The sequence below is a fragment of the Mustela erminea genome, chromosome 16 (genome assembly GCF_009829155.1).
Source record: "Mustela erminea isolate mMusErm1 chromosome 16, mMusErm1.Pri, whole genome shotgun sequence".
NCBI lineage: Eukaryota > Metazoa > Chordata > Mammalia > Carnivora > Mustelidae > Mustela > Mustela erminea.
In genome coordinates this window covers 70,075,347-70,102,405 of record NC_045629.1, presented here as the reverse complement: position 1 = coordinate 70,102,405, position 27,059 = coordinate 70,075,347, and the positions used below count along the sequence as shown (strand labels likewise).

Below are 27,059 nucleotides of genomic sequence, written 5' to 3'. Positions count from 1 at the left end.
AAATCACTTAGCTTGGATGCCTTTGGCATAAATGCCCCTCACACACAAGGATTTAAATGAAGATATTTTAGCCAAAAGGAGAATGTTCTAGATCGGGACCGATGTGCACTGACTCATTTATTCACCGAATGCCTACCTGAGCCCGTCCCTGCCCAGCAGTGGGAGCACAGGCAGGGGACAAGCAGGGCCCACTTCACGGCGTGCACCTTCCAGTGAGGGACAGAGATCGCCCCTGAGTCACCAGACAGTGTGTGCTGTGGGTTCGCTCGCATGAAGTGCTACAAAGGCAAGGAAGCAGGGTCAAGGGAGAGAGTGTGGGGTGAGGCTTCTCTAGCTGGAGTCAGGGCAAGTCTTGCTGAGGAGAGCTGATCTAGAACAAGTGCTGCATGTGACCCTGGCAGAGGCAGCAGCTGAGAACGCAGAGGCTTGGTGGCCTGTGGTAAAAAACAAGGTCATTGTGGCTGAGATGTCCGGGAAGAGAGAGAGAGGGGGCATTCGAAGAGGAGGTCAGAGGGTCACAGGGGCTTTGGATTTCATTATTAAAAAAAAAAAATTTTTTTTTTAAAGTTTATTTATTTAAGTAGTCTCTACACCTGACGTGGGGCTTGAACTCACAACTCTGAGACCGGGAGTCGCATGCTCCTCCATCGAAACCAGCCAGGCGCCCCTGGATTATATTTTAAATATGAAGAGGACACCCTGGAAGGTTTGAGATATGGTAGGGACGTGATGTGGTTTATGTTTAGAAACCCCGGCTCTGGCTGCTGGTGCAGAGGGAGGCAGAGTAGGAGAGCCTCGCCACGGTCTGGGGCAGAGGGTTGCATGGCGGAGGCTGGAAGCGGTGGTCATCAGGGAGGAAGCGGAAACAGAACCTCTAGGACTTGCTGTGGGGTCAGAGGCACAGTGTAAGGAAAGAGAAGGGCTGGGCTTCATCAGAGCAGGCCCCCGGCCGACGGGCTAATTGGGGGTACCCTTTACCTCTATGGGAAGCAACAGGCGAACCAGGCTGGGGATGGAGTCAGGAGTCCCGGTTGGTCTACGTTCCCTCCGAAATGCCCACCAGTCCTCCCGTGGAGAGACTGCGTGGGCTGGCAGAGACTCAGGGGAAAAGCTGTGGCTGAAGAAATCAGTGTGTGAGTCACCCATGGCGGGGGGAGATACTTAAAGCCACGGCTCTGTTTGGATGTGGTCTCCTCTGAAGGCAGCAGGCCAGAGGAAGTCACCTGATTTCTTCTCAGCGGGAAGTAGACTTGGCCAGTCAGGTAGAGTGCCCAGTCTCCGGAGTGAAGGTGACCTGGTTCTGAACACGGCCAACACCTACTTGCTCCTGATGAGACCACAGGCAACAAAAGCTCTCTTTCTGGGCCTCCACACCGTCAGATTTGAAGTGGGGGCAGAATTCCCATTTCCCAGGGCTACAGGCGAAGCGGTGCTCACTATTACCTGTCATCCCCTTCGTGCTCTCCTAGGACTAGCATCTCTGATCATCTCTCTTCTGACACATTTTAAGACGCCTGATCTCCCTGTATCCCGCACGTTCGCGAAGCATACACGCACGCATTTGTGCGTGCCCTTGCCCAGCCCTGTGCTGGGTTCTAAGCACCCGTCTGGTAAATACAAATTTAGATTCCTGCCCACACACAGCTCTGGCCCAGTGATCTGAGACAACTCTCCGAAAAGCACAGGTATATTAAGACAAAAAAATACAGCTACAAGACAAGATAAAAAATAACAAATACAAGACAAAAGACAGAAAGCAGAAGGGGAAGAAAGCTGACCATGGGAACTCTGATTTGTCCACAGGAGGAAGCCCGTTTGTTCAACATGAAGGAGAACATTCTCTCTGTGCTTTCTGGACCAACATGTCCTCTTATAAGAAAGGCACTAATCAATGCTATGGATAATATGCTTGCTAACAATATTTATTTTTAAAACCATGAAAGGTGCCCTGTATGGGGAGGGTCATGTCTTAAAATGTGCCCTGGTAGGAAAGAGGATCAGGTATCTGGCCAAGTACACGTCCGTCCGCTCCCCGGCTCTGCGCTGGGGGAGGCCTGGGGGTGCGGAGACCCGTCCTGCACTGGCTGCTCAAAGCAAACGGCTTCTCCAACCCTACAAGTTACCAGCTGCGATTATGAGAAGGTTATGGACACTTTCACGACTTCACAAAGGGGCATTTTCCATCACTCCACCTTCTGCGACACGGAAACGCAACCCAAAGTAGGTCCCCGGCATGCCGCATGCTGGGTCACCCTCACGTCACACGTGTCACTGGGTGAAAGTGCCCTGTGACGGTAGGCCTGGAGTCCTCCCCATTCCCGAGAACCAAGTCTTCCGCCCCGACAGCCAGACTGTGGATAAGCGTGGAGGGGGAAGTGGGGACAGAGGCGGGGAGGACTTCCCGGTGACATCAGCCACTCGGTCGGCTGTGAGAGGGCTCTGAGGACGTCTGACGGGATCAAGCACTCACTCGCTGCCGAGCCTGAAGCCTCGTTCCTCACCAGGGGACAAAGGGATGGAGCCCAGGGTGACCTGTGTCCCAAACAAAGAAGTGTGACCTCACTTAAGGGAGCAACTCTGGGGGACAGAGGCATTCACCCAAAAGGCCTCCCAAGGGAGCTGACGGCCTCTTGACACAAATGCAGGCTCAAGAGTGAAAGAGATGTGGTCTCAAGCCTCGTGGCCGTGACCTGCTGGGCAAATGGCTTTCATTCCCGTGCCCCAGTTTCTTCTGTCACGAAGATGACACTGAACGGAGGGCCTCTGGGAGCAATAAGGAGGACAGTGTGCAACGAGGCTTGAGGAACTGGCTCAGGTTTCCGCTCTAGTCTGCAGCTTCTGCTCCCAAGGAGCCTGTGGCGAGGAGGCTGCCCCACTGGGGACACTGGTGGGACGCGGGTGAGTAGGACGCATGAGCTGCTGCGGCAGCGTGACAAGGCGCGCTCGGCCCAGCCTGAGTGACGGCTCAGGAAGACTTCCTGGAGGAGAGGCTGATTCAGGAGCTGAGCGAGAGCCTCGCTCTCACCCTATCTCAAACAAACAAACACAGGCTTTTAAGCTACAGAGGATAAGACAAGGCCACAATGACACGATACTGAATCAGGGCACTCCTCACAACACTCTGTGGAAGCGTTAGTGCGTTAATCCCAGGACATCCCGGTGAGCAAGCCAGGCGTGGCTGTACCGATCCTAAGCTCTCGAGTCATCACTGTGAGCAGTCATTCCTACAGGCCTCGGAGGAGAGGCTGGGTCCTCCGCTCGGGTCACTGACAGGGCAGAACATTCCATCAGAGCATCGAGCGAGCATGCAAGTGTCTACTGAGCAAAGGGAGCCTGGGTCTCAGGGGTCCCAGACGCTGCAGGGATCTTGGCCTCGGTCTCAGCTCTTGAGTACAAGATTCGGAGTCCTGTGAGCTTGTGGATCCGGTTGCAAGAATTCCAAGGTCCAATCCAGCTCTGGGAGGAGGTCTACGGACACCTCTGAAGTCTGAGTGGGATGGATTCCTGTCCCACCTAAACACACCAAGTAACTGTCCATGTTTAAAATAACATGTCACTGAGCGATGAAGTAAGTAACAACAACACGAACAGTCTTGGACCTTTCTAACCCTACTGCGATTTGCTGAGCATTCTGTAGTTCCAAAGGAGCCTTCCCTTAAGTGGTTTGCTTCTCCACAGCCAAGAAAGGCACTGGTCCAGGCCTCAGCTGGAATTTCCCCACGTTTCTTTAATCCTAAGATCCCAAGAGATGCTGCTGTTATTTCTGTTCTGCAGATGTAGACGTGGGGGCTCTGAGAGGCGACACGGCCCGCGGGCCGGGAGTGAGCACTACGTTAGCGCTCGGCTCTCCAACGACACGTTCCGACTCAGCTTGATTTTACTCCACATGCTGTTCAGTGGGGCTGTTTGCTACACACAGTTCCTGTTCCTCAGCAAAAAAGGAACGACACGACTGTGGAACACTGGAAATATCTTATTACTGTGACAATCATAAGGCAGCTCTGTTAGGGAGATAACGCATGGCCCAGTTATTCAGGAAATTGTTTTAACGACCGTATTTAGTGAGGACTGAGAGTCTCCACAGTTTTCTCCTGACTCACACCAGAGGAGAGAGATCCTCGCAGAGACTAAGCACGACCAGGAAGATTCCAGTCAGCGCCCAGTCAGACAAGGTACCTGGATCTCCAGTCTGACAAAATGTTAACTAGAACCATCTAAGAGGAAGGACTAAGATTTCTCAAGCTGGATGTGTCACAGACATTTTTAAACAAAGGGGACCCAGAACAGCTCCTTAGGCTCACATGCATCATGGGAAATGACACTGCTTCGCGCTCCGTCAGGAAGCTCTGGAGTAGCTGATGAAGAGGCCCCGAGGTGTAATCTGGCGCCAAATGCAGCCTGTCTCCAGGACTGTGCCCACCGCCCCCACTGCTCTTGTCATCCCCACCTCCCCTATGTCTCTTCCTGGCTCGTCATGCCGCGCCTCAGACGGCTTCACAGGGGTCTTCTTCCTCTGACTGCCTTTCCTCTAATGAGTGCGGTGCCTTTCTGAGGGTCCACAGCAGGCCCTGAGGCGGGTGGTGAGCAGAGTGGGGCCAGCCGCAGGCCTCGTGCTACCCGGAGCCAGACCATAGTCCCGTCCTTGGTGACTCTCAGCCAGCTGTCACATGCTGCCCAGAGCTGCCCCTGAGGGGCAGGTGAGTGGGTTTGACTCCTCTACCAATAATCTCTCCACGATGTCTTGAGCTCAGAGCTCTCTCCTGGGTTCAGCACCTCACATTTTCTGTGCCTTCCAGACACTTCCAAGTTGGTTGTGCTTCAAGGACCCCAAGCTTCGCATGACCCCAGCTGTGCCTCTCATAATCCTTCCTAAATGTGTCTGTCACTCCTGCCCTCTCTGTAGGTGAATGACCCCTTCTGGACACCCGGTTTAGAAATCTCCTCCACTCCTTCTTCCTCCCTTCAACTCTCAACTGCCAAATCCTGCCAGCTGTGCCTCCGTTCTCATTCCCTTCTGCCTCAGACTCTTGCCTCAGTCAGGCCCCTGTCATCTGTAACTTAATCTCCTGCAAACGCATTCTCAATGACATTGTCACCTCATGCCTCGTTAACCCACCTCTTGAGTTGTATTAGAGTAACTTCCTAACCTCTAGCTTGAGTCACCTTACTCCCTCAGAACCCTGCAGTGTTGTCTCATGCCTGCAGAATAATGGCGGCAAGACTGAGGGAGGCGGTGGGGGGAGGGGTACAGTTTACCGAGTCTTACCATGGGCCAGGGGCCTGAAAGTACTTCACGTATATCTTATTCAAGTTTCAAACATACTGGGGAGGCAATTGAAATCGTTATCAGCAATTTATAGATGAGGAAACTAATGAAATCATGACATTTAACATCTCTATAAGGAGTCTTTACAGCACTCTCCTTCCTGTTCTTGTGCAGAGCTTCCTTCTACTCTCCCTCTCACACACAGTAACCACAACCGTGCCTTCTGACCACCAAGTAGAACAGGCTCTGAATGGGGCGAGCCTGTTGGCCAGAAGGACTCTTCTTCATCATTCTCTGAAATTCTTCTCATTTTTTCAATGCCCAGTAAAAATACCACCTTCTCTCTGAACCACCCCCTCCACTTCTTCCACTTGGACTTAATCGTTATTATTTATGTTAAACGTTAATAATCGTTATTAAGTTATGAGAATCTGCAGTTTGCAGAATCTATGCGCATGGTAAAGAAGCACGACAGAGAAAAGACACTTTTCTAAGTGACAAATGTCACTCACGTGTGTCCAACTAGCACGTACGACTCAAGCCAAAGGACGTTAGAACGTCGAACACGTGATTAGGAAGACCCAGTGACACGTGAGTGAGCCTGTTCGTGAAGTCACCATCCCCACCCTGGGACTGGTGTGAGAAATGTGCTTCGCTCTCAGTGCCTATCACAAACTTTAAGAAAGCAAGAGCTGTGAAACAGAACTATCTGGCAATATCTATTCTCAGCAGTCATCATTTTTGCAAACTAAAAGGTTGTTTCTCAGAGAATGAACACAGAAAGAAGTCAGTGGAAAGGGAAGGCTTAGAAGTCCAGAAACAAAGGAAATTATATTCACAGGGAACGTGGAAGGGTCACTAGGGAAATCCAACATCTCAACGGTAAGCAGAGACTCAAAACAGATACAAATGTCCTTGAACACTCTTAATTTTGCAGCCATGAGGGCATTTTTCTGGGACAAATATGGTGAATGACTTGACTGAATGACCATCAAGATATCTCGAGTCTCAAATACCCTATCTCTAAGTCCACGCCCATAAGAGGAGTGGTGGGGAATTCCAATTCTGGAAATTTCTGAGTGATGGAGAAGCGAGCCACACATCAAAGTGACTGTTATCAGAAGTCCATTGAGAACTGGTCACACCTGCAATTCCATTCCTACAACAAATCTGCGATAAGAGCACAAGAAATGCCAAACTGAATTATGGTGCGTCTAGCCAACCCAGGATTCCATGTTATCACAGGCGTGGAGCCACCGGAGCCACCATCCTCCTCCTCTGAGGTTGTGCACCGGGGGCGGTGGGGGGGGGGTGGGAATGTGCGGGCGGGGCTGGGGGATGGCAAGGGGGTGGAAATACATATAGAATACAGGTAAAAGGAAGATTCTCCAAACATTCCAATTAAAAAAAATAATTCTCATTGCAGTGATTCACAAATTTACTTGAAACTTTCAGGAAGTTACTCGGATAATTAAAGATATGAAAGGTCTTCCTGACAATTTAATCTTGATCAAGACCCCTGGATACAAATCTTACCTCAGAACGGCTTAACCAAGTTAGCTGTATCGCAGGATGCAAGAAGACTTGCCATTCCTTCTTGTGTAAGTGTACACAGAAGGGGACAAAGAAATCTCTTAGTATCACAGTTCCCCTTAATCTTTTCTCAGGCTATAGGACAATTTCACGACCATTCCTATTCTTTTTTTTTTTTTAAATAAAGATTTTATTGATTTATTTATTTGACAAGAGAGATCACAAGTAGGCAGAGAGGCAGGCAGAGAGAGAAGGGGAAGCAGGCTCCCTACTGAGCAAGAGCCCGATGCAGGGCTCGATCCCAGGACCCTGAGATCATGACCTGGGCCGAAGGCAGAGGCTTGAACCCACTGAGCCACCCAGGCGCCCCTATTCCTATTCTTTAATGATGAAACTTGCACCCGATTCCTTTCCCTCCTCTCTTGAAGGTGTGGCTGAAGTTGCTTCAGCTCCTTCCTGAGCAAACGACTCACTTTTCCGTCGTGTATTGTTTCTCCAGAAAGCCAGCTTCCGTGCTTACACTACAAGGGAGGGGAGTGGGCTTTAGGGGGGACATGGAAGTGTCTTTTCCTCTAGTGTGAGCACATCACCGCTGACTGACCACCGGTGGGAAGGCTCCCTTCCCTTCCGGCACCGACTCACCAGGCCTTTTTCTTCCGCCTGTGTTTGGACTCAATCATGCGCACAATGGCTTCCTCTTCGTAGGTGTGTCCGCACACTTTATTTTTCACCGGCTTCTTCATTTCCACCTGCAATCAAGGACACATTCAGCTTTCAGGAATGAGAATGATCCACTTCCGGGAACTTCTCCAAGTCACTGATTATTTGGAACTGTTTTTTTCCTCCTCTGGGGGCTTCCCGTGTTCAGCCTCGAAGCCTCGTGGCTTTGGATCACTGTTAGGGCAGAGGGCCATGGAGGAAAACGCAGGGAGACTGTGGCACCAATGTCAGCTGGCCCGTGGGCCAAGAATTTCCTCCAGGATCCCTCAGGGCACGGCTGACTGAAAAATCTTGCCAGCCCGGGGAACCTCCCCCATATCCTCCTGGACCTCATCACCTTCCTTTCCTCCCTCCTTACCCTAGATGTGAAATCAAGTTAGAACGCAAACAGGAGTCTTCTTCGAAGCGAACTGCTTTGTCTTTCTGGGAAGGAGAAAGGAGAGAGTACCTGAGTAATGGGGCAGATGAAGTTGGTCTGACTTTGGGTCACAATCATGTCTTCATCAACTCCTTCTGTTCCATCGGCCTCTCTGTCGGCTTGAAGACCATCTAGAGGGAAAAAGGGAAGTTGCTGAGCCACGTTGCTCTAACACTGCGCCAAGGACAGGAGGGAATGGACGGAAGGAATGGAAGGAAGGAAGGAGGTTAATGGTTTCTCAGGGTCTGTTGGGTGCTAGGCAACCTTGCTAGGCATTTGGATGCACATTAACTCTTCAGCTCTTAAGAGAATCCTGCAGGGTAGGTAGGATTCTGCCCATTTTTGATAAGGAAACAGCATCAGAGCAGTGAGATAACTTTTTCAAAGAATTAATTTGTGAGGGAGTACTGTCCAGTAATCAAGAATGTGGCTTTGGAGTCAGAAGGGCCTGGTTATCTCTTTCACTTCCAGCTGTGAGACCTTGGGCTAGCAAGATCTTCGTTGAAAGCTCTACTTTATAGCTTTGTTGCAAAGATTAAAGGAGATAAAAATGTAGCATGCTTTGCAAAGCCCCTGGCACAAGAAAACCTTCAATAAATGGTAAATACCATTAGCTAGCTCAGGGGTTCTCAAACTTTTTGGTTTTAGGACACTTTTTTGTACTTTTTGATATTACTGAAGACCCTAAAAAACTTATTTGGGGTTATAGTTATCAATATTTGCCAGAGAAGACATTAAGACTAAGGATTTTGAAAATATGCATTTATCAATTCATTAAAAACAAAAACCACAAAAAAACCCAGAAAGACTCCTGGGTTATTTGTCTGGCTTAGTCAGCAGAGTATGTGACTCTTGATATCAGGGTTGTGAGTTTGAGCCCCACACTGGGTGTAGAGATTACTTAAAGTAATAAAACTTAAAAAAAAAAAATTCCATTACCTATTAACATAAGTGGTATTTTTAAAAAAAGATTTTATTTATTTATTTGATAGAGATTACAAGTAGGCAGAGAGGCAGGCAGAGAGAGAGGAGGAAGCAGGCTCCCCGCTGAGCAGAGAGCCTGATGTGGGGCTCGATCCCAGGACTCTGAGCCCATGACCTGAGCCGAAGGCAGAGGCTTCAACCCACTGAGTCACCCAGGTGCCCCAACATAAGTGGTATTTTTAAAACTAAAAGTAATCTCCAATTAGAGTGGCACTGTTTTTACATTTTTGAAAATATCTTTATTGTTTGGCTTAATAGAAGACAGTTGGATTTTGAGGGGCACCTGGGTGGCTCAGTGGATTGAGCGTCTGACTCTGGATTTCAGCTTTCGGGTCGTATCTCAGGGTCCTGAGACTGAGCCCTGCATTGGGCTCCTCACTCAGCAGGGAGTCTGCTTCAGATTCTCTCCTGCTCTGTCTGCCCCTCCCCCACTCGCACGCGCGTGCTCTCTCTCTCTCTCTCAATACATAAATAAATAAAATTTTTAACTAGTTTAGTGGACTTTTGATATCTGTATATGCATCCAGTCTGTTGCGACATCATGTCATGAAGACTCTGGAAAAATATACTTATGGAAAGAGAGAGAGTGGAAAAGACAAGTGACATCTTCGTATTATCAGGAATATAGTCAGGACCTCGTGGATGCCCGGAAAGGTCCTGGGAGAACCCTAGGGGTCCCTGGCCCACACTTTGAGAACTGCTAAGCACACGCATGGTAAAGCTGCCTTTGGAGAGACTATTTGTTTCTGAAATTGACGTTCTTTTCACTTCATCGCATTTGCTCCTTACTGAGGGCCAAAAGATGATGGATGGCTTTCGAGGGGGATAATGACACTGAGTATATCATGTGAAAGCCTTTCCTTCTGGAGAAGGGAGACATCATTTTGTACAGACCTCAAAGATCAATAGCTTTTTTAAATGCAGGTGTTGACAGGGTCTCCTTCCTCCTCCTTCCGCGCCTCCTGTCCTTACTGCCTGTCTCCCCTTCCTCCTTTCATTCTGGCAAAATAGCATCAACATTAAAAACTGCTTTGCTTCTAATGTAGGAGGGAGACTCCTGTCTCAGGTTCAGGTGGTCCTGCATACCGTTCTTTTCCTAGAAGTGATGGCCCGGGCCTCCGACCTTGGCCAGATGAAGTGCCTGTCCAGAAAAGTGTCACTGGAGGCAGGAAAAGGGCCACAGAGCACTTGTTCAAGGTCACCCAGTGAACTAATGGCTGGCTCCAGGAATTCTGCCCCTAGTTACTCTGTTTTTGTAGGGATTTCACCTTGTTTTACAGACTATTGCTCCCTGTATGTCAGCTTGTTGTGTTTTCCTAGAGAAGTGTGTCCCTCGAAGCAGCTCTCACTCTTTGAAGGAGGCAGGTAGAGAGTTCAGAGCATAGGACTTCCCAGGTACGGCATCTTTAACCATTGGCCAATCAGGGATGGTGCCTTTTAGCCTTTCAAGGACCTTTACAAATGTCTAGGCCGAGTGTGCACAGGTGGCTTAGTCGTTAAGCGTCTCCCTTTGGCTCAGGTCATGATCCCCGGGTCCTGGGATCGAGTCCCACATCGGGCTCCCTGCTCAGTGGGGAGTCTGCTTCTCTCTCTGCCTCTGCTCCCCCCTGCCCCAGGCCAGCTTGTGGTCTCTCCCTCACTCTCTCTCTAATAAAATATTTTTAAAAAGGTGTTGGTAATCAAAAATGTTTCATTTGGAAGCAATATGTAGGCTGGATTTCGGTTTAAACTTAGTAATTCCCAGTATGCTAAGATAATTGCCGATAAATTAATAGCCAATTACTAGTTACTTGTAACTATTTCTAAAGCAAGACTATAAAGATATTTTTGGGGTGTCTAGGTGGCTCAGCTAGTTGAGCGTCTGCCTTCAGGGTCCTGGAATCGAGCCCCATATCAGGCTCCTGCTCAGTGGGGAGCCTGCTTCTCTCTCTGCCTCTGCTGTTACCTCTGCTTCTGCTCTCTTGCTCATGCTCTCTCTCTCAAATAAATAAATAAAATCTTTTAAAAAACAAAGAAACAAAAAACTATAAAGATATCTTCAAAAAATTCTGTCAGCTATGAAAGTATATTTAATGTGGAGTTTGCCATATTGTGGTATGTTTGCTGTGACATGCAATGGAACCTAGGAAGGGTTTTCATGCTTCCCCGGACCTGTCTTTGCTATTCACAGAGTGACCGTTAGACTCCTAGAGGAGTCCTTCGTCAACCCAGTGGCTGTTCACAAGGGCTCAGGAAAGGCGGACCAGGAGCAAAGTCCAGGACCAGAGCTAAGAGTGCTCCGCCTCTTTAATTCACTTTCCAAAGCCGCCTCCTGTGGGCACCTACTGCCAACTTCTAATTGCGTGTTAAAAGTCACAATTAAGGGGCGCCTGGGTGGCTCAGTGTGTTAAGCCGCTGCCTTCAGCTCAGGTCATGATCTCAGGGTCCTGGGATGGAGTCCCGCATCGGGCTCTCTGCTCAGCAGGGAGCCTGCTTCCTCCTCTCTCTCTCTGCCTGCCTCTCTGCCTACTTGTGATCTCTCTCTGTCAAATAAATAAATAAAATCTTAAAAAAAAAAAAAGGTCACAATTAAGGTCTCTCTTTGTCCATTTCTTACAGAGAGAGCGTCTTCTGAACTGATGGCAGATTTTCTTTTTCCTGATTTCTGACTATATATGTGATACGATGGAATTCACCAGAAAATCTGTTAGATGAATAACAGAGTTCCGCCAATGGGAAAGGCTGTGGGTTTGTTTTTTCTTTTCTATTTTTAAATTTGAAAAGGTAGAGGAAGCAGCAAAGCACAACTCAAATGCAAGGCCGACCACTAAGGAAGGCTGCGTGGGGAACTCAGAACTGTAGGTGGCTATCGACATCCGTGATCACGAAAGAAGGTGACAAAAGACAGAGGAAGAATGCCAACAGTGAGTAATAGTTCACGGACCGGGAGTCTAAAAAGAGAAAGATCCTCAACAGCTAAACCTCTCTTGAGATAGAACATTTCCTCACCCAAAATCGATATTTATAGAAAGTGATATCAATGTTGGGATCTCCGATGTGCTGGCGGAAGGTCACATCTGGCAGTAACTATCAGTCACACTCATTTAGTTGATCCAAAGGTAAGACTTGTTGATAAGCTTGGTAAAGGAAGACTGGAGAGAAAAATATGAGTTTTTAAAACTGAAGTTATCTATCCTAATTCTCGCAAACACCTGAGAAATCTGAAATCTAAAAACATTATAGGTTTTGATCAGAGGTAGGCAGGGAATTCGTAAATCAGTGTACGGCTCTGTTTTGCTGGCCTGCTTAATTTGAAGACTCAAACGAGTGTGTAGGTTCTGCGAGCCACACTGTCCTCCCCCAGATTATTATTTTATTAGTAATAACACCTCAAGTTTACTGCCTGCTATACAGCCACCACTGCACCGAGTACCTTATATACATTATGGCCTTTAATCCTCACTAAATACCTCTGAAGAACAACTCCGTTATTATCACTCCTCCTGCATAGGCCAGAAGACTTCTGCCCCACAATATTTTTAAGGCAAAAGTAGGAAATAGAGATATTATAATAAAGAAATAAGTGGATTAAGTCAATTTAACCATTATTAAAGAGAGCACAAGTTTTCCTTATTATAAAGTGAAAAACATGAAAATTAGTCATATTGTGTTCCACGCACACATACCAGGTCTATTGCTGGAAGTAAGTGTCAGCGGTCAACCTGCGATCTGGTGGGCAAATCTGAAATCCGCCCCTCTGTCCATGCCTGGGCCCAGGGCACTCAAGCCATGTGCAGACGGAGGAAGTGCAGACAGGAGCCAAGGTCTCCAGAGTACCCAAAGGGATGTGTCGGGGTGTGACTTAGTAACTTCGGATATGATTTCTTCAGATGTCATAAAATGAACATGAGGAGGAACGAGAAACCATGGTAATGCCTGAAGTAGTAACCAAGTGCCCAAAGAATTTCAAAATTTTATGAATATTCCCCTATGATGGAAAGTTAGGGGGTAGTGAGGGCATCTGTTGAACCCCAAAATGTGGGTTCATGATCAGTCAGTTATGACTAGTAGTGAAGAGCTAAACGGCTCTGCCTTCGGTGGTCCCCAGTAAGCCATCATCCTTCTAGCTGCTCAAGTCAAGACTTTTGGAATTATTCTTAATTACTCTTTTTTCTTCGTTCCTTACATTTGAACCACTGGCAAGTTCTGTTGACAGGTTCTAAACTATATTCCCTCAGTCTAAATCGAGTAAATCTAGCCCTTCTCTCAATTTCTACCTCTCTGACGTCCCAAGCTAAAAGAGGCCACCCCGGCACACTCTCTCACGGTGCTGGGTTGTGACTCTCGAAGGCACAAATTCGTAAGCACTGTTTGCCTGTCTCCCTCCCTTCCTCCTTGCCCCTCCCCCGTTCTCTTCCCAGAAAGAAGGGACTTTGCAGTCTTGCTCACTGGTGTTTCCTAGAATCTAACTGTCCTTGACATGTAGGAATAGTTCAATAAACATCTGATTACACATCTGACGAAGCGCTTCATCTGACAAGGCAAGGGTGGGCACATTTTTCACAAGGACGTCCTTACAGGCATGGCAATACACACACACACACACATCCTCACACAAGGATGACTTTATAGCTTTTAAACAAGTAACAGAGACAACTTCACTCCAGCTTGGGGTGCAGCCTTGGACTCTGAATTACATGTCAAAGGCAGGAAGTAAATATAAGTTTTACAATTATAGTAGGCTGTGTGGTAATTATAAAGGAGAGTCCAGACATGGTCTTGTGGTCAGAAAATACATTTGGTCCTGGCCACACACAGCCCGAGTATTAGTCATTTGTCTGTCTTCAGGCATCCCAAATTTGGCTACCAGTAAGACAGTCTTATGCCAGCTGGGAATAAAAGTTGATTACTGTGTGCTTTTTCAATTAAGCCTGAACATTTTTCTGAAAGTACTTTTCTCTTGAACGTTAGCGGCATATGAAGAAAATACTTTGCAAACATCTCCTGACTGCTCAAAACGCTTATTGCCCTGTCCAGCTTATCTTCCTCGCACTATTCTAGTACAGTATATTTGGAAGGGCTGACCCGGTACACGGAAGATTTGTAGGGGGGCCTCCCTAATGGGCAAAAGAACACTGATTCCAATTGAAACACTGTGTGTGTCCAGGTTAGTTCCTGACTGTTTCTCCTGCCCCATGGCCTGTAACCTACAGCTGGGTCTAGGAGTGGCCCCACCTGTGAGCTGGGACTGAGACTCTAAGTAGAAAAGGAAGTACGTCAGCAGGCCCAGTCCTTCTGGCTTGGAATTAAGAGCAGCGTGTGTGTGTGTGCGCGCGCGCACGCGTGCACGCACGCAGCTGTTGCAGAATTAAGATGTAGATCATGTCCAGATAGGGTCTACATAATTAAAGATTTCTAAGATGTCATAACCTTCCCAGCACAGTAAAATTCAACAGAGATTGAATTAATACAATTCAATCAGAACACTGGCTAGAACATAGTAAGAATCTAGTAAATGTTATGTAATATCTATATCTATCTCTATATATATTAATGTTACATACTTATATAATTGTAAATTGTTACTGCCACTATTATTATTTTGACCACTATGATGTGCCAGGTACTGTCCTTGGTATTGGCAAAGAATGGTCCTTGCCCTTAGGGAACTCAGTCACATAGGACCTTACATATACAGTACAAAGCAGTTTTGCGAGGATGATGCATGTACAAGACACTGTGGAAAGAAGCTCCCGGGAGAGAACAGGGTTGGCCTCTCTGAGGAGCTCACCTCTGATCTGTGTCACTGATAAGTCTCTTTCAACCTACATTTCTGCTGCGGTCCTGCTGCCCCCTTCAGTGTGAGCATTTCACTCAGAGCCTCCTCAGGTCAACGTTCTGATCAGTATTCTTCCTTTTCTTAGCTGTAACCTGTACTCCTCTCAGAATCCATCCACTTGGAGAAGCTATCCAATCCAACCCAATCAACCCAGTCCCTGCAGACAATCTCCTTTGAAATCCAGTAACACTGGCTCTACTGTATTCTTAACTTGAATTTCTTCATTATTCAGTTGCTTCATGAAGACAGAAACTGTTTTCCAGGTAGACCAAAAGCTCCTTGAGGAGAAGCACTGTGTGTTCAAGTCAAGGCAACTCAACTCAAGCTGCATTGACTGAACATCTGCTCCCAGCCAAACATCACACAAATGCCAGGTCTAGATGCAAAAAGGATGAAGACTGGGTCTTGTAGGAGAGAGTTACAAATACTAACATTTTGCACAATAAACATAATAATAAAAAATGTGAAATAACACATGTGTTTTGAACAAAGTACACAAGTAACCCAGAGTTTCTCTGAAGGTGGGGTGAAAAATGAAGATGAACCTCCAGAAGGAAGTGGTGAGTAAGCCAGGTTCTTCTGGGAGGTAAGAAGTGGGAACTATTGTAATTAGGAACGTGGGCTCTGGAGACAGCCTACCTGGGTTCGAATACTGATTGCATCACTTTTAGCTGGGTGCTCTTGGGCAAGTTACTTTATCTTTTCTTTGCTTCAGTCTCAGTCGTCAAATGGAGCTAATCATCATACCTCTTTCATGGACCCATATGAGGACTAAATGAGTTGATCTATGAAAAGTTCTTGGAACGGTATCTGACAAACAGCAGGTGATCAGTAAATACTGTTATGATTATTAATATTATTATTCAGAATTCCCCCAGAGCTAGCGTAGAGTGGGTGTATACAACATACATGCTCAATTAAATAAAAAATCACATGCTATGGAATCAATCCAAGAGAAACAACATGACTGTCCAATCCAGGATTTGAAACAGGATGAGTGCTTCCATGCCTCAGGGCAGAGTGAGACCTGAATGAGCCCACTTGTGGTTGGCTGACACAGCACTATTGACATCTTCAATCTGTTGCCTGTTTTCACTTCCATGGCTCTTTCAACACACTCTCCCAAGACCTTGAAAGTAAACCGAACGAACAGTTTTGGATCATTTCTTCTTCCAAGTGAGCTGACATTTTAAAAAGATGGACCCTTTCACATTATCATGTACTTGTTAATTTAACTACTCTTGTTTCAGACATATCCTTTGTCCTCAGTACATGACATCATGTACTAATTTGCCTCCATCTATTTAAATACAGTCAAAATATGTCATATGTCAAAATGTAAAGGCTTGATTTATTTTTTTTTAATATTTTATTTTAGGGCGCCTGGGTGGCTCAGTGGGTTAGGCCACTGCCTTCGGCTCAGGTCATTATCTCAGGGTCCTGGAATCGAGTCCCACGTCAGGCTCTCTGCTCAGCGGGGAGCCTGCTTCCCTTCCTCTCTCTCTGCCTGTCTCTCTGCCTACTTGTGATCTCTATCTGTCAAATAAATAAATAAAATCTTAAAAAAAAGATTTTATTTTATTTGAGAGAGAGAACTCGAGCCAGGTAAGGAGGCAAGGGGAGAAAACCTGAAGCAGACTCCTCGCTGGGCACACAGTCTGACACAGGGCTTGATCCCAGGACCTTGAGAACATGACCAGAGCCAAAGTCCAGCGCTTAGCCCACTAAGCCACCCAGGCACCCCACAAAGTACGAAGGTTTTAAAATAACAGGACCCAGTGCATTCTACCCATGAGGCAAAAATCAATCAGTCAAGACCCGGTCATACAGTATCCATTTTAAGCCAATAAATATTGAAAATTTCGCCAAACTCTGTACTTCCATTTAGTGCTTCTTATAGGATATGGTTTATAAATGATCTTCTCTAGGTTACCAAGCAAAAGCAGGAAATCTAATGTACACCTTCTATTTCTTTGTTTTGGGCCATTAACTAGAAAACCACGGGATAGGAAAACCTGACTAGCCAGCACTGGGAGGGTCTACAACTCTTAGTTCTTTAGATCCATGGTAGAGTACAAAGCAAGTACAGATCAGAAGGTGAGAAATCCCTTTCAGGCTCATCTGAGGCATTCTTTATTTTACATGGTTGGAAATACCACCCATCCAGGCATCCAAGACAGTACTTGCAACTTGTTTGCACATCCTTTCCCATCTCTGTCTTTAAACTTTAAACAAACTTCACTCTGTCTCCTCCCCTCTGTTCTCACTGCTTCTGCCCTAAATCAAGCCCCTGGCATTTCCTATTTAGAATATCACAAAAAGTTCTTCCTTTATCTTTCTGCCTCAGCCTCTCTGTGATCTAGTCCCCCCACTCTAGGTAGTTATCTTTCTGAATATGTGGCCTCCTAAAGGGGACAAGACTTCATTAGCTCGCCCAGAGCATCTTTAGCTCCTTCTGCTATCCACCTCGGGCCCATCCCGCGTAAACACCCCAAACCGATGACTGTTTCCCCTCACTTGCCAAGCTGTTGTGCACCTCTGCTAGCCCCCTCAATGACCGGGCAAGCTCTCACCACTCTTCAAAACTCAAGTCAAGTACTTCCTCGGTGAAGTTCAAAGCCAGAGTGATTCCTCCTTCAGCTTCCTGAGCGTCTTTGTGCCCACGGTGATCGTTGTTTCCTTCTCTACCTTCCTCTCATGCTGAATTCCTACTCTACCTTTTTTATCTTCATATTTTCAGGGAGCCCAGGCAAGGCGCAAGAACTTAAGAAATGTTCAGTGAATGGTCCGTTGCTGAAACAAGAGACTGCTTTGACTGTTGTAATACAGAAACTGATAAAATGAAAACAATGAAGAAGACTGTTCTAAAGGCATATCATTGTGGAATAAGACAAGCTGGTCCTTGATCTAATTACTAATTTTCCAGGAGGGATCCACAGGATGCTGCGTAGGTCATGCCACTCTACAGTCTCTGCTCCACATCTGTGCAGAAGCAAATTACCAAAATGCAAGAGGACAGAGGTCATAGTCCAAGAAGTAAGTTATCCTCCATGATGCCTTTCGATTGGTTCTGATTCTATCTGCCCCAAGCCACTGACGTTTGTAGGAAAGTATAACGATCAGCCACCAAACATGTGAAAATTATCTTGCATTTGTTGAGTTCCCCCAGGTAGGGCAAACTGCCTGTGCCATCATGTTCAAGTCCAGCAGTTCTTACAACAGAGCCACACTGGGGAAAGCTCCTTATCTGACAGACTAAATTTAACTGAACTATGGCATCAGCGCTCACAAGATCTGATAGCAACTGAAAACCATCTTTACCATCGGAAAATGCTTATGTTATAACGTGTGGCGGAAAAGATGAGATTCAAGCATATATGTAGTATGATTAATTAATTTTGAAAAACGGCATATATAGAAAAAAGACTGAAAGAGGATGACAAAATCCTGAAGTCCACTGTGTCCCTGTGAGTTGATGGTACAGGAATCAGGGAAGATATCTAAGATTTCTGAAGAATAATTATCTAGTTCTCACTTTCCACATCCAGCAGTCTTCATGAGACCAAGTAATACGAATGAGATAAGTGGAACTGACAGCAACGGGGACAGGCCGGATTTGTTTATTTGATTTGTCAAACTGAAACAAATTATGAAATCAAGTCCAGAGATCATAACATTAAAAAAAAGGAACTTTAGAGTTTATACTTGCTCAACTTTAAAACTGCAGAGTTTCAACTTTGGGTAACACAGGGACTATGACACCATTTCAAGCCCTGGTATTTTCTAGATGTATGATCCTAACAACATTTGTACTATTTCACTGCTCCCCTACAAGGCAATCAATATATGGCAATTTCATGTTTCTCATATTTTTCCCCCTGGCCTCTCATTTCAGAGCTCCAGACCAAAAGGAAAAAAAAAATTAAATACATGAACAGAACAGGAGGCTTTGATAATAGAATAAAGCTAGGGCTAATATTGTATTTTGTTTTGTTTTATAAAGTTTCTCCGGATTCAGTGATGCATTTGTAACCCCCAAGGATAAAAGGTGAAGAGCCCATGAAGGCATCCATTTAGGGACAGATGCTCAGAAGAGGAAACTTTCGGGTCACTCGGTGAGGCCAGGCCTGGAGGTGGACGGCCTACCTAACTCCTATAGGATTGACTCGGCGTGGTTGTTACAAAACGCTGCAGAATCTTGGTGATAATTAAACACGATTACTTTTCCTTTTTACTGGCATTTGATGAGGTGTATCAACATTTATTCTTGATATGTTTAAAAATTTGTTTTTTTTTAAAAATTTTTTTTAAAGATTTTGTTTATTTTTTTGACAGAGAGATTACAAGTAGGCACAGAGGCAGGCAGAGAGAGGGAGGAAGCAGGCTCCCTGCTGAGCAGAGAGCCCGATGCGGGGCTTGATCCCAGGACCCTGGGATCGTGACCCGAACCGAAGGCAGAGGCTTTAACCCACTGAGCCACCCAGGTGCCCCTAAAAATTTGTTTTTGATGATGGCACAGTGTAGTCTTGTTAAAAAAGAAAGAACAAATGAACGAACAATCCTCAAAGTGCACTCAATGTGGAAGAAATTTAGAAAGGTCAGAGCCGGAGGGTCCAAATCTAGTGAGGCTTCAGGATGCTGTCAGCGGCAAAGTCAGCGAAGCCACCCAGATGCAGCCCGGCTCCCCAGCTTGCAGCGCGCTCCCAACCAATCGGGGCAGGGCTACCCAGGCTTCCAACGGTAATGAATCCATAGACGCTCCGGTCGGCCTGGACATCTGTTTTCAGTTTGCAGGGTCTTGTCTGAAGTTAGTCTAACAGGAAACATACCAAAAAAAAAAAAAAAAAAAAAAAAAAAAGGCCTGCCAAGTAGAAAGAAGAAGTAAAATGAGAGAGAGGAGGAGAGAAAGGGAGAAAGAAGAGGAGGAAGGCGGGAAGGGGACGGAGGTGGGAGGGAGGAGAGGGACCGAAGACGACAAGACAGGAAGGAAGGAGCTAAGGGATGTGGGAAATCGTCTGTAGCACAGAGCCCAAGGGAAGGAAGCCCCGCTTACATTCTCCAGTACCAAGTCCTGGTCCGTACGCCTTCCCTCCTCTCCCCACACCCCTTTCCAGCCTCTTGCAAACCTTCCCCACAAGCAAAGAAGACATGACTTCAAAATCGGGATCAGCTTAGGACATAGGTCTTGTGAATGTGTACAATAGATCTGAGTCACTTGTTCGTTTTGTAAACGTGAAGAAATCACACTTTCAAAACTTCCTCCTTCATGACACTCATAGCACTTGACAATATGCTTAGCATGGAACATTTACTCCTTTCCTTATCCACACCCAAAGTGTCAAGAGGGACAGACTTTCTCACTGAGAGCTCACCCACTGCAGGACGGGTGACGGGAGGCAGCAGCATCGAGAGCGGCTGTGGTGCCCGGGAGTCCGGCTGAGCCGCACAGGAACGCGAGAACTGAGGAGCGGCCCAGGAGAGCGACTCAGCAGGGCCACTGCCTTCCTCTGGGGAGCCTTCCCAAGGACACCTCCACACCTCCACCCCAGCCACACCCTGGACACTTAACACGTCATGGATAATTATCTGTTCATGTCACCATCTCCCCAACTGATCTGGAAGTAACTCAAAACCAGAGACCACTTCTGTCCCTCTCTGTATCCCTAGCGCATGGTGCGTGGTAGGGGCTCGGTGTCAGGACATGGAGTGCCATCTTAAGGGGTCCTTGGTGGCTTCAAAATTGTTGTATTCCCTGCCTAGCTCCCCTGCAGAGAACGCTTCAGTGCATGACCCAGAGAAGAGTTCTACAAGGCGTCGATTTCAGGAGGGTGGGTCAAACCCAGATGTAGGTACCACTTGGCTCTGCTATAAATCAACGAATAGGTGTTAAATTTCCTGCAGGTACCACTCTCCATGACTATTTTGTGAGAACACGGGGAAGATGAGGTAAAACGCTCTGCCCTCGTTAGAGGGAAAAAACCTAATGCATCAAGGCAGCAACAGAAACATCTTGGGTAAGGAGATAATTTCTGAAAGCACAAAGCAGGGTGCCAGGATGATCTTGGTTTTCATGTTCAAAGCCCACGGGAGGTCAAGCTTCTGCACTCCAGTGTACAGTCCACATCCATTCATGAGCTCCAGAAGATCGCATTAATGTGAGTGAAAGAGACGTGAGCAGGAAAGACAAAGGAAGGAAGGAGAACAGAGGAGAAATGAAGGGTCTCATGACTTGCTTTACAAACACCACAGAGGAATATAAAGATCTCCAACAACTCCGTTCCTGAGCTGAGGGTGACGCCGTGGGCTTACAGCTATGCTCCCCAGCCGGAAGTGGGGGTCTAATCTAGATCAGAGTGAGCGGCGAGACGGCACCAAAGATCCGGTGTTGGACCGGATCCCCCCAACATCGCAGGACAAGCCTATCTTCCAGCTCTTCCATTTCTCTGTAATTCTCTCCCCTCCCTAAAAAGTTCTCAAGACCAAAAAAAAAAGATACGGTGGGGCTACTGATTGGGTGACTGGAGAAGGCGCTCTGTCACTCCGACAGCCTTGACCATGAGCCCCTCCAGAGAAAAGGGAGCAGGGGATTCAAGAGGCAGGAAAGGAGGCAGCCTCAGAACACATGAAGGGAAAACCTCAAGGAGGCAGAGAAATTATGTAGGGGAGGTAATGAGCACACTAATTACAGGGGTCTTAATGAGGAGCAACGGAATGAAATTAAGGAAAGGAAAATGTTAATTGTCAGGAAAAACTTTCTTGGGCCCACTGAGGGAGAAGTTGAGTTTCCCGGACTCCGCACACAGACCGGAGGCCATTCAGCTTAACAAAATTGGTTCAAAATGAGCTAGAAATTATTTAGAGGGATTTTATTTTTGTTACCCAAAGTAGACTAGGTTACTTGATGACACACAGAGGCCTCTTGTATCTAATTTTACCACTCTGTTCTCTATTCTAAATTAAATAGGAAAGCAGCAAATGATAAAAAAGCCCATGACTATTTCATTCCAGAAATATGATTCAACATCTAAGGAGATCAAAACTGGCAAAGTGAGAACAAGTAAGAAGAATGGAAGAGAGTCAAACATGTTTCGGTTTACAACAGATTTACAGAGGAGGCCTAACTACAAAGGAATACTAAAAATAGGGCTTGTTTCTCCTACTTTCTAGAACGAATTCAGTTACTGTATTTTTCAGAATTGATACCAAGACGGCAGTTAACCCTAATCACAGTCAGGAACCGGTAAAGAGCAGTCGCTTTCAAAGCTGAACGCAGTTTCCTAATGACATCGAGTAGCATTCTCAGTCCAGCTGGACAGCTGAAGCTTGCGGCCCTGAACACGGTAATGGAGAGACTGTGGTACTGGAGGCTTAGGATCGGGAGTGAAATGCAAGGAAAATGTCTTCTCTTCCTCATTAAGGAACCCAAGGTGTGATTCATGCAACTTTCATCTGGTAAATGTCTGCCAACCTCGGCGATTTCCTAGGCCCAGAGGATGCGAAGTCCGGGGGTTAAAACAGACAAGTAAACACACGCCTATAGCCTCGTGTGCTGCCCCGCAGCATGGCTGTGAACGTAGGGGGGCCACCGGAGCCGGGGTGGAGGCTTCCTCATGGGACTGCAGGGGGGACAGTGGCGCTGAGAGGAATCCCGGTGGAAAAGGAGGTTAAGACGAGTAAAGGACAAAGTGTGAGACAAAGTGTGCTCGCCACTCTCCTTCTCAGTGACTCCGATCACAGAGATCCTGGCATGCACGTTAGAACAAATTAAGCAAGAAAAGCATTTTAAAGTCAGGTGTTCTGATATAGCTTGGTATGTTTCCAGTATTCTTATTATGCGAACGCCTCTTAAAAGGTGTGCTACACAGGGGCTTGTCGGCTTGCTTCCTCCTCCACGCACCCCCACCACTCACTGAGGCCTGTTGTGCGTGGTGGGCCCCGTGCGCACCAAGAGAAGACAGAACCCCTGATCTAAGGGACTCTAGGTCTAGTGCTGGGACAGAAAGTACCACTCAAATACATGGGCTAAAAGTTCTCTGAGTTTCGGGCATGGGCTCCAGAGAGAGGCAATGCTAAGCAGGGTTGGGAGCTCCTGCCAGGCCCGTAGGCAAGAGATCAAGGTGCATTGGGAGAACTCTCCGCGTGTGGATCGGGAACGCTGGCGGAGAGGAAGCTGCGAGTGGACGGGACACAGGCAGACCCGAATGACCCAGATACTGCGAAGCAGTGACCAGTGACCCTTCGGCAACTGCAAGGTGTATGGGCACTTCTGGAAATTTATCCTCTCCGTATGTGAATTACAAACATGCAACATTTTAAACAAGATCTTAGGGTAAGTCCTATCTGGCGATGCTCTGTGCCCTCCCCACTTTGTCTGCTCATCCTTGCCCTTCGTGTCAACTATAAAGTCAGGACTAAAGCTATAAATACATTTTCAGAGAATCCTTTAAAAAACTTTGGTCTGATTTCAGATCCTAAGATGTCTTAAGTGCTGCAATGGCCTGATCCAATCCTTACCAAAAACACTTTTCCATAAACATTCAGTTTCACCATACATACGCTATTACTCTGTAATGCATTTCATTTATTAGAATTCTACTACTGACAACAGACACCGTATTTTGAAAGGACAGATAGCCTGCAGGCAGATTTAAAAGGAGAGTTTACAACACTTGGGATTTTATAATGCAGGCTTTCATCTGGTACAATATTAACTATATAATTGCTAACTTGATTTTTCTTTCTTTTCTGTATTGCTCCTGAGATTCTGATGGAATGTTTGCTGCCACTGCTAATGAAATTCAGAAAAGGGCCATCGGTATTTTTACTCCGCTTGGGAATTTTGATGCAATAGATGTTTGCACATTGCTGTCAGAACAAATAAGATTCCTTATTCCTAAGTGCAAAGGGAACATGGCTTTTCAGAGGAAAAGTGAGAAGAAAAGTCAAGCAAAGGGGACTTTGGGAAATCTGGCAAGAAGAAATTTTTGTGTTCTATTGACCTAATTGTATAAGAAGTATTTGCAAGAGCTTTTATATAATAGGCATTTTTTTTTTTTTTCAACCAACATCTAGGGTAGAAAAACACAATGCCTCCAAGTCAACTGTTCGTCAGTTACAAGAAAACAGCAGTTTGGTGGAAGGTGCACCAGAATGACTGGCAGTTCCCAGCTCTGCCACCAATCAGCTATGTGACCTGGGAGGTTGTAGCACTTATGTATTATTTCTGACCTTGTTCTCTCTCCTACTTGAACAATAAAGGGATGAGATTAGGAGGAAGGGTAGACTCTGCAGTCTCAAAAACCTATCACAGTTTTCAATCCTTTATTCTTACAATCACTATCAGAATTTTACCCAGAGAGGAATCAGACTACGTTTAAAAACAAAAAACAAAAAAAGGTTTTAGTGAATACTTAGGTTGTCAACTCAAGTGACTCCTCACACCGATCTCAAGGTTAACTTGTTGCTTTCAGGAGTCAATCTGTTTGCAAACCAAACTTGCACAACATCCTGATTTATGTTACAGAAATAAGTGGCCATTAATAACCCAGCAAATACAATTTGGATTTCAAGTGATGAAAACATGTTTCACTATGACCAATACTCAGTATAAATTGAGCAACAGAGATGGTCACCCAAGTACAGCAGGTAGGTGCAATGTGGTTATTACCGACATTCTGAAAATCATATTCAGGAAACCTTATAATCACAGCATTATTTTACAAGTCAATGGACTACAAAGAAGAATTATGTTCAGACCTGTCATATACTTAGAGGAGGAGGAGGGTTGCAACTCAGCAACAGTAACAGAAATTAAATTGGTGGCTACAATACGTTTTCCCAGTGAGATGAAGCCGACTCCTTACTGAACCATGGACTCTTACCTTTAAAGCAAAAACATTTGCCCATTTTTCTTTTTGTTCCTCATTATTGCAAAAGCCTCATAGAGACTAACCCCATTTTTCCAAATTACAATTATTTTTTCAAAGGCTCCTAGGAATCAGTTGCAATTCATGCAAACTCATCACCTCACACACAGTAAGCAGACCAAAACTCATTGAAAGGGGCAAGAATGGGGCGCCTGGGTGGCTCAGTGGGTTAAGCCTCTGCCTTCAGCTCAGGTCATAATCTCAGGGTCCTAGGATTGAGCCCCGCATCAGGCTCTCTGCTCAGCGGGGAGCCTGCTTCCTCCTCTCTCTCTGCCTGCCTCTCTGCCTACTTGTGATCTCTCTCTCTCTCTCTGTCAAATAAATAAATAAAATCCTTAAAAAAAAGAAAGAAAGGGGCAAGAAGATCAGAGCTGGGGATAGTACTGTTTGTAGATGGCCAGATCCTGGTATTAGTTGTGGCAGAGGATTCCCTTAGCTTCCAGGTGACTTGTTGGTGCAAATGTCCATGTTGCCAACAGGACCAACAGTTGAAGAATATGAAAAACCACACACTGGAGCCAGCATTGTCCTGGGAACTATTATTTAAAGATGCACCAACCTGGAAGCCCGACTTAGTCCCAAGTAGGCGAACATGGGGCTTACACTTTCCAAAAAGGAACTCACGTTCCCCAGAAGATCGACCTGCGTGCAGCTAACATGTAATCCTCCGTGTTGCGGACAGTAAAATGCCATCGGCGGCAAATTGTTACTGACCATGTGAATTTCCTTGTGGTCTGCATCTCCCATTTCCTGTTTCACTCAACAAGACCACCAGCACCCTCCTCTCTGCTCTGAGTCCCCTCGAATCCTCACCAGCCTTCCACTGCTTCTGACTCTGCACGTGACCAGGGCTCCCCTCTGCCCCGGGCCCCATTTCTGACTGAGGCAGTGTGTAGCGCAGAAGGGGCGGGGGCTCAGAGTCACAGCAACGGGAATCTTGGGCCCCCTCCTCCAATGTCTGATCTCAAACAAGTCACCACCAAGACCCCGGAGCCTTTGTTTCCTCATCTGTAAAATGGGACTGTTTTAAGGACTGAGTGTTTAACTGAGTGCCTGGTTTAATTTAATTGAGTCACGGATTATTTCATGTACTCAGCACGTAATAAAGCCCTCAACGGTTCCTTTCCCTCCCCTGCCCTCCCTTCCCATGTATTCTAAGGTACTGGATGTATCTGCTTTTTCCTTCTGCTTCAACTCTGTCTCTCATATTCTTCAAGACCATTTCGAAGCTGGCACTGGGGTCCCGCCATGCTTACTTTCCCAGTTCGTCTCCCTGCGTTTCCAGGTGCCGTGTGAGAATACACGGCCTCGCCCGGTGGGGCATTTCCCTCATGCTGGCGATTCACGTCCTTGCTAGACTGTCTTAGCACACACAGAGCCATAAATGATGTTCTCTGAGGACCTAGTTCCCCCAGTGCCACCACATTATCTGTTTAGATGACACATCAACCTACCTACCTACTTTGAACTTTCCCCTTTGGTGGAACAATCCCTGGTTCTCAATCTTAAATGCCCTAAATCATCAGGAACTCTTTTCATATATGGCCCACGCTTATCTTTCTCCTGTGGGCCTTCCTCTTTTCATTCTCACTGCGTCACGTCACCGTGTCAATGATCTGCCAAATAAGCAATCTCTAGTCATTTTCCACTTGTCCTTTTTTGAGCATAATTTGGACGACTGCCACAGCTTGCATTCCCCAGACCACCCCCCCCAAGCTCCTGGCCTGTGAACAATCCTCATTTTGCTCCTTCCTTTGTTTAGAGACAAAAGGGGATGGTTGCCTCCTGGCCAGCTATCGAGAACTTTCCTCCCAATAGTCTCAGAGAGGCCTCATGGAAGGACAACATGGGTTTAAATCCTGCCTCCCTCAGTGCCTCTCTGTTACCTAACCTTCCCCAGTGTGTTTCTTCATCCACAAATGGGAAAACAACACCTGCCCGGTAGGGCTGCTCAGAGGATAAAAATGTTTTAGGTAGAAAGCTAACCATGGGGATTGGCACACAGTAGCTGTTGAGAAATGGGGGCAAAGCGTTTTCGTAACCTTCTGGAGCTCCCTCCTTCCATCAACCCCTTCCCAGTCCTTCCACGGGCTGGCAAGGGCTGGCCCCCCTTCGGGAATCTCATCCCGACTTCCCTCTGCAGCACAGAACCTGCCCAAGAACCTTAGCCACTGCTTCCAGACTTCCTTCTAGGTTGCTTCAAGATGCCATAGCCCCCTGGGGCCAACCCCTCTCAAGCACACCCTGCCTACCATTCCCCGGGCCACATCCGAACCTTGGCCTCCCCAGGAAAGCCTTTCCCGATTCTGTATAACGGATGCTGTTCGATTCCGACCTTCGAGAAAAACAATTCTCGGGCTGGATGGAAGAGCTTGGGCCGGATCAGGCAACCTG

The 27,059-nt window shown here is 46.6% G+C and overlaps 1 protein-coding gene across 5 annotated transcripts in view; it reads right to left on the bottom strand.

Annotated features, from left to right (window-relative positions):
• NSMCE2 (NSE2 (MMS21) homolog, SMC5-SMC6 complex SUMO ligase) overlaps positions 1-27,059 on the bottom strand; it is a 213,731-nt gene that overhangs the window by 370 nt on the left and 186,302 nt on the right. For all 5 annotated transcript variants that reach the window (XM_032315665.1, XM_032315666.1, XM_032315667.1 and 2 more), the window contains 2 exons: positions 7,968-8,068; positions 7,442-7,548 (listed from right to left, as the gene is read on the bottom strand). In XM_032315665.1, coding sequence (XP_032171556.1) covers positions 7,442-7,548; positions 7,968-8,068 — 208 coding nt within the window. The remainder of the gene's footprint in view (positions 1-7,441; positions 7,549-7,967; positions 8,069-27,059) is intronic.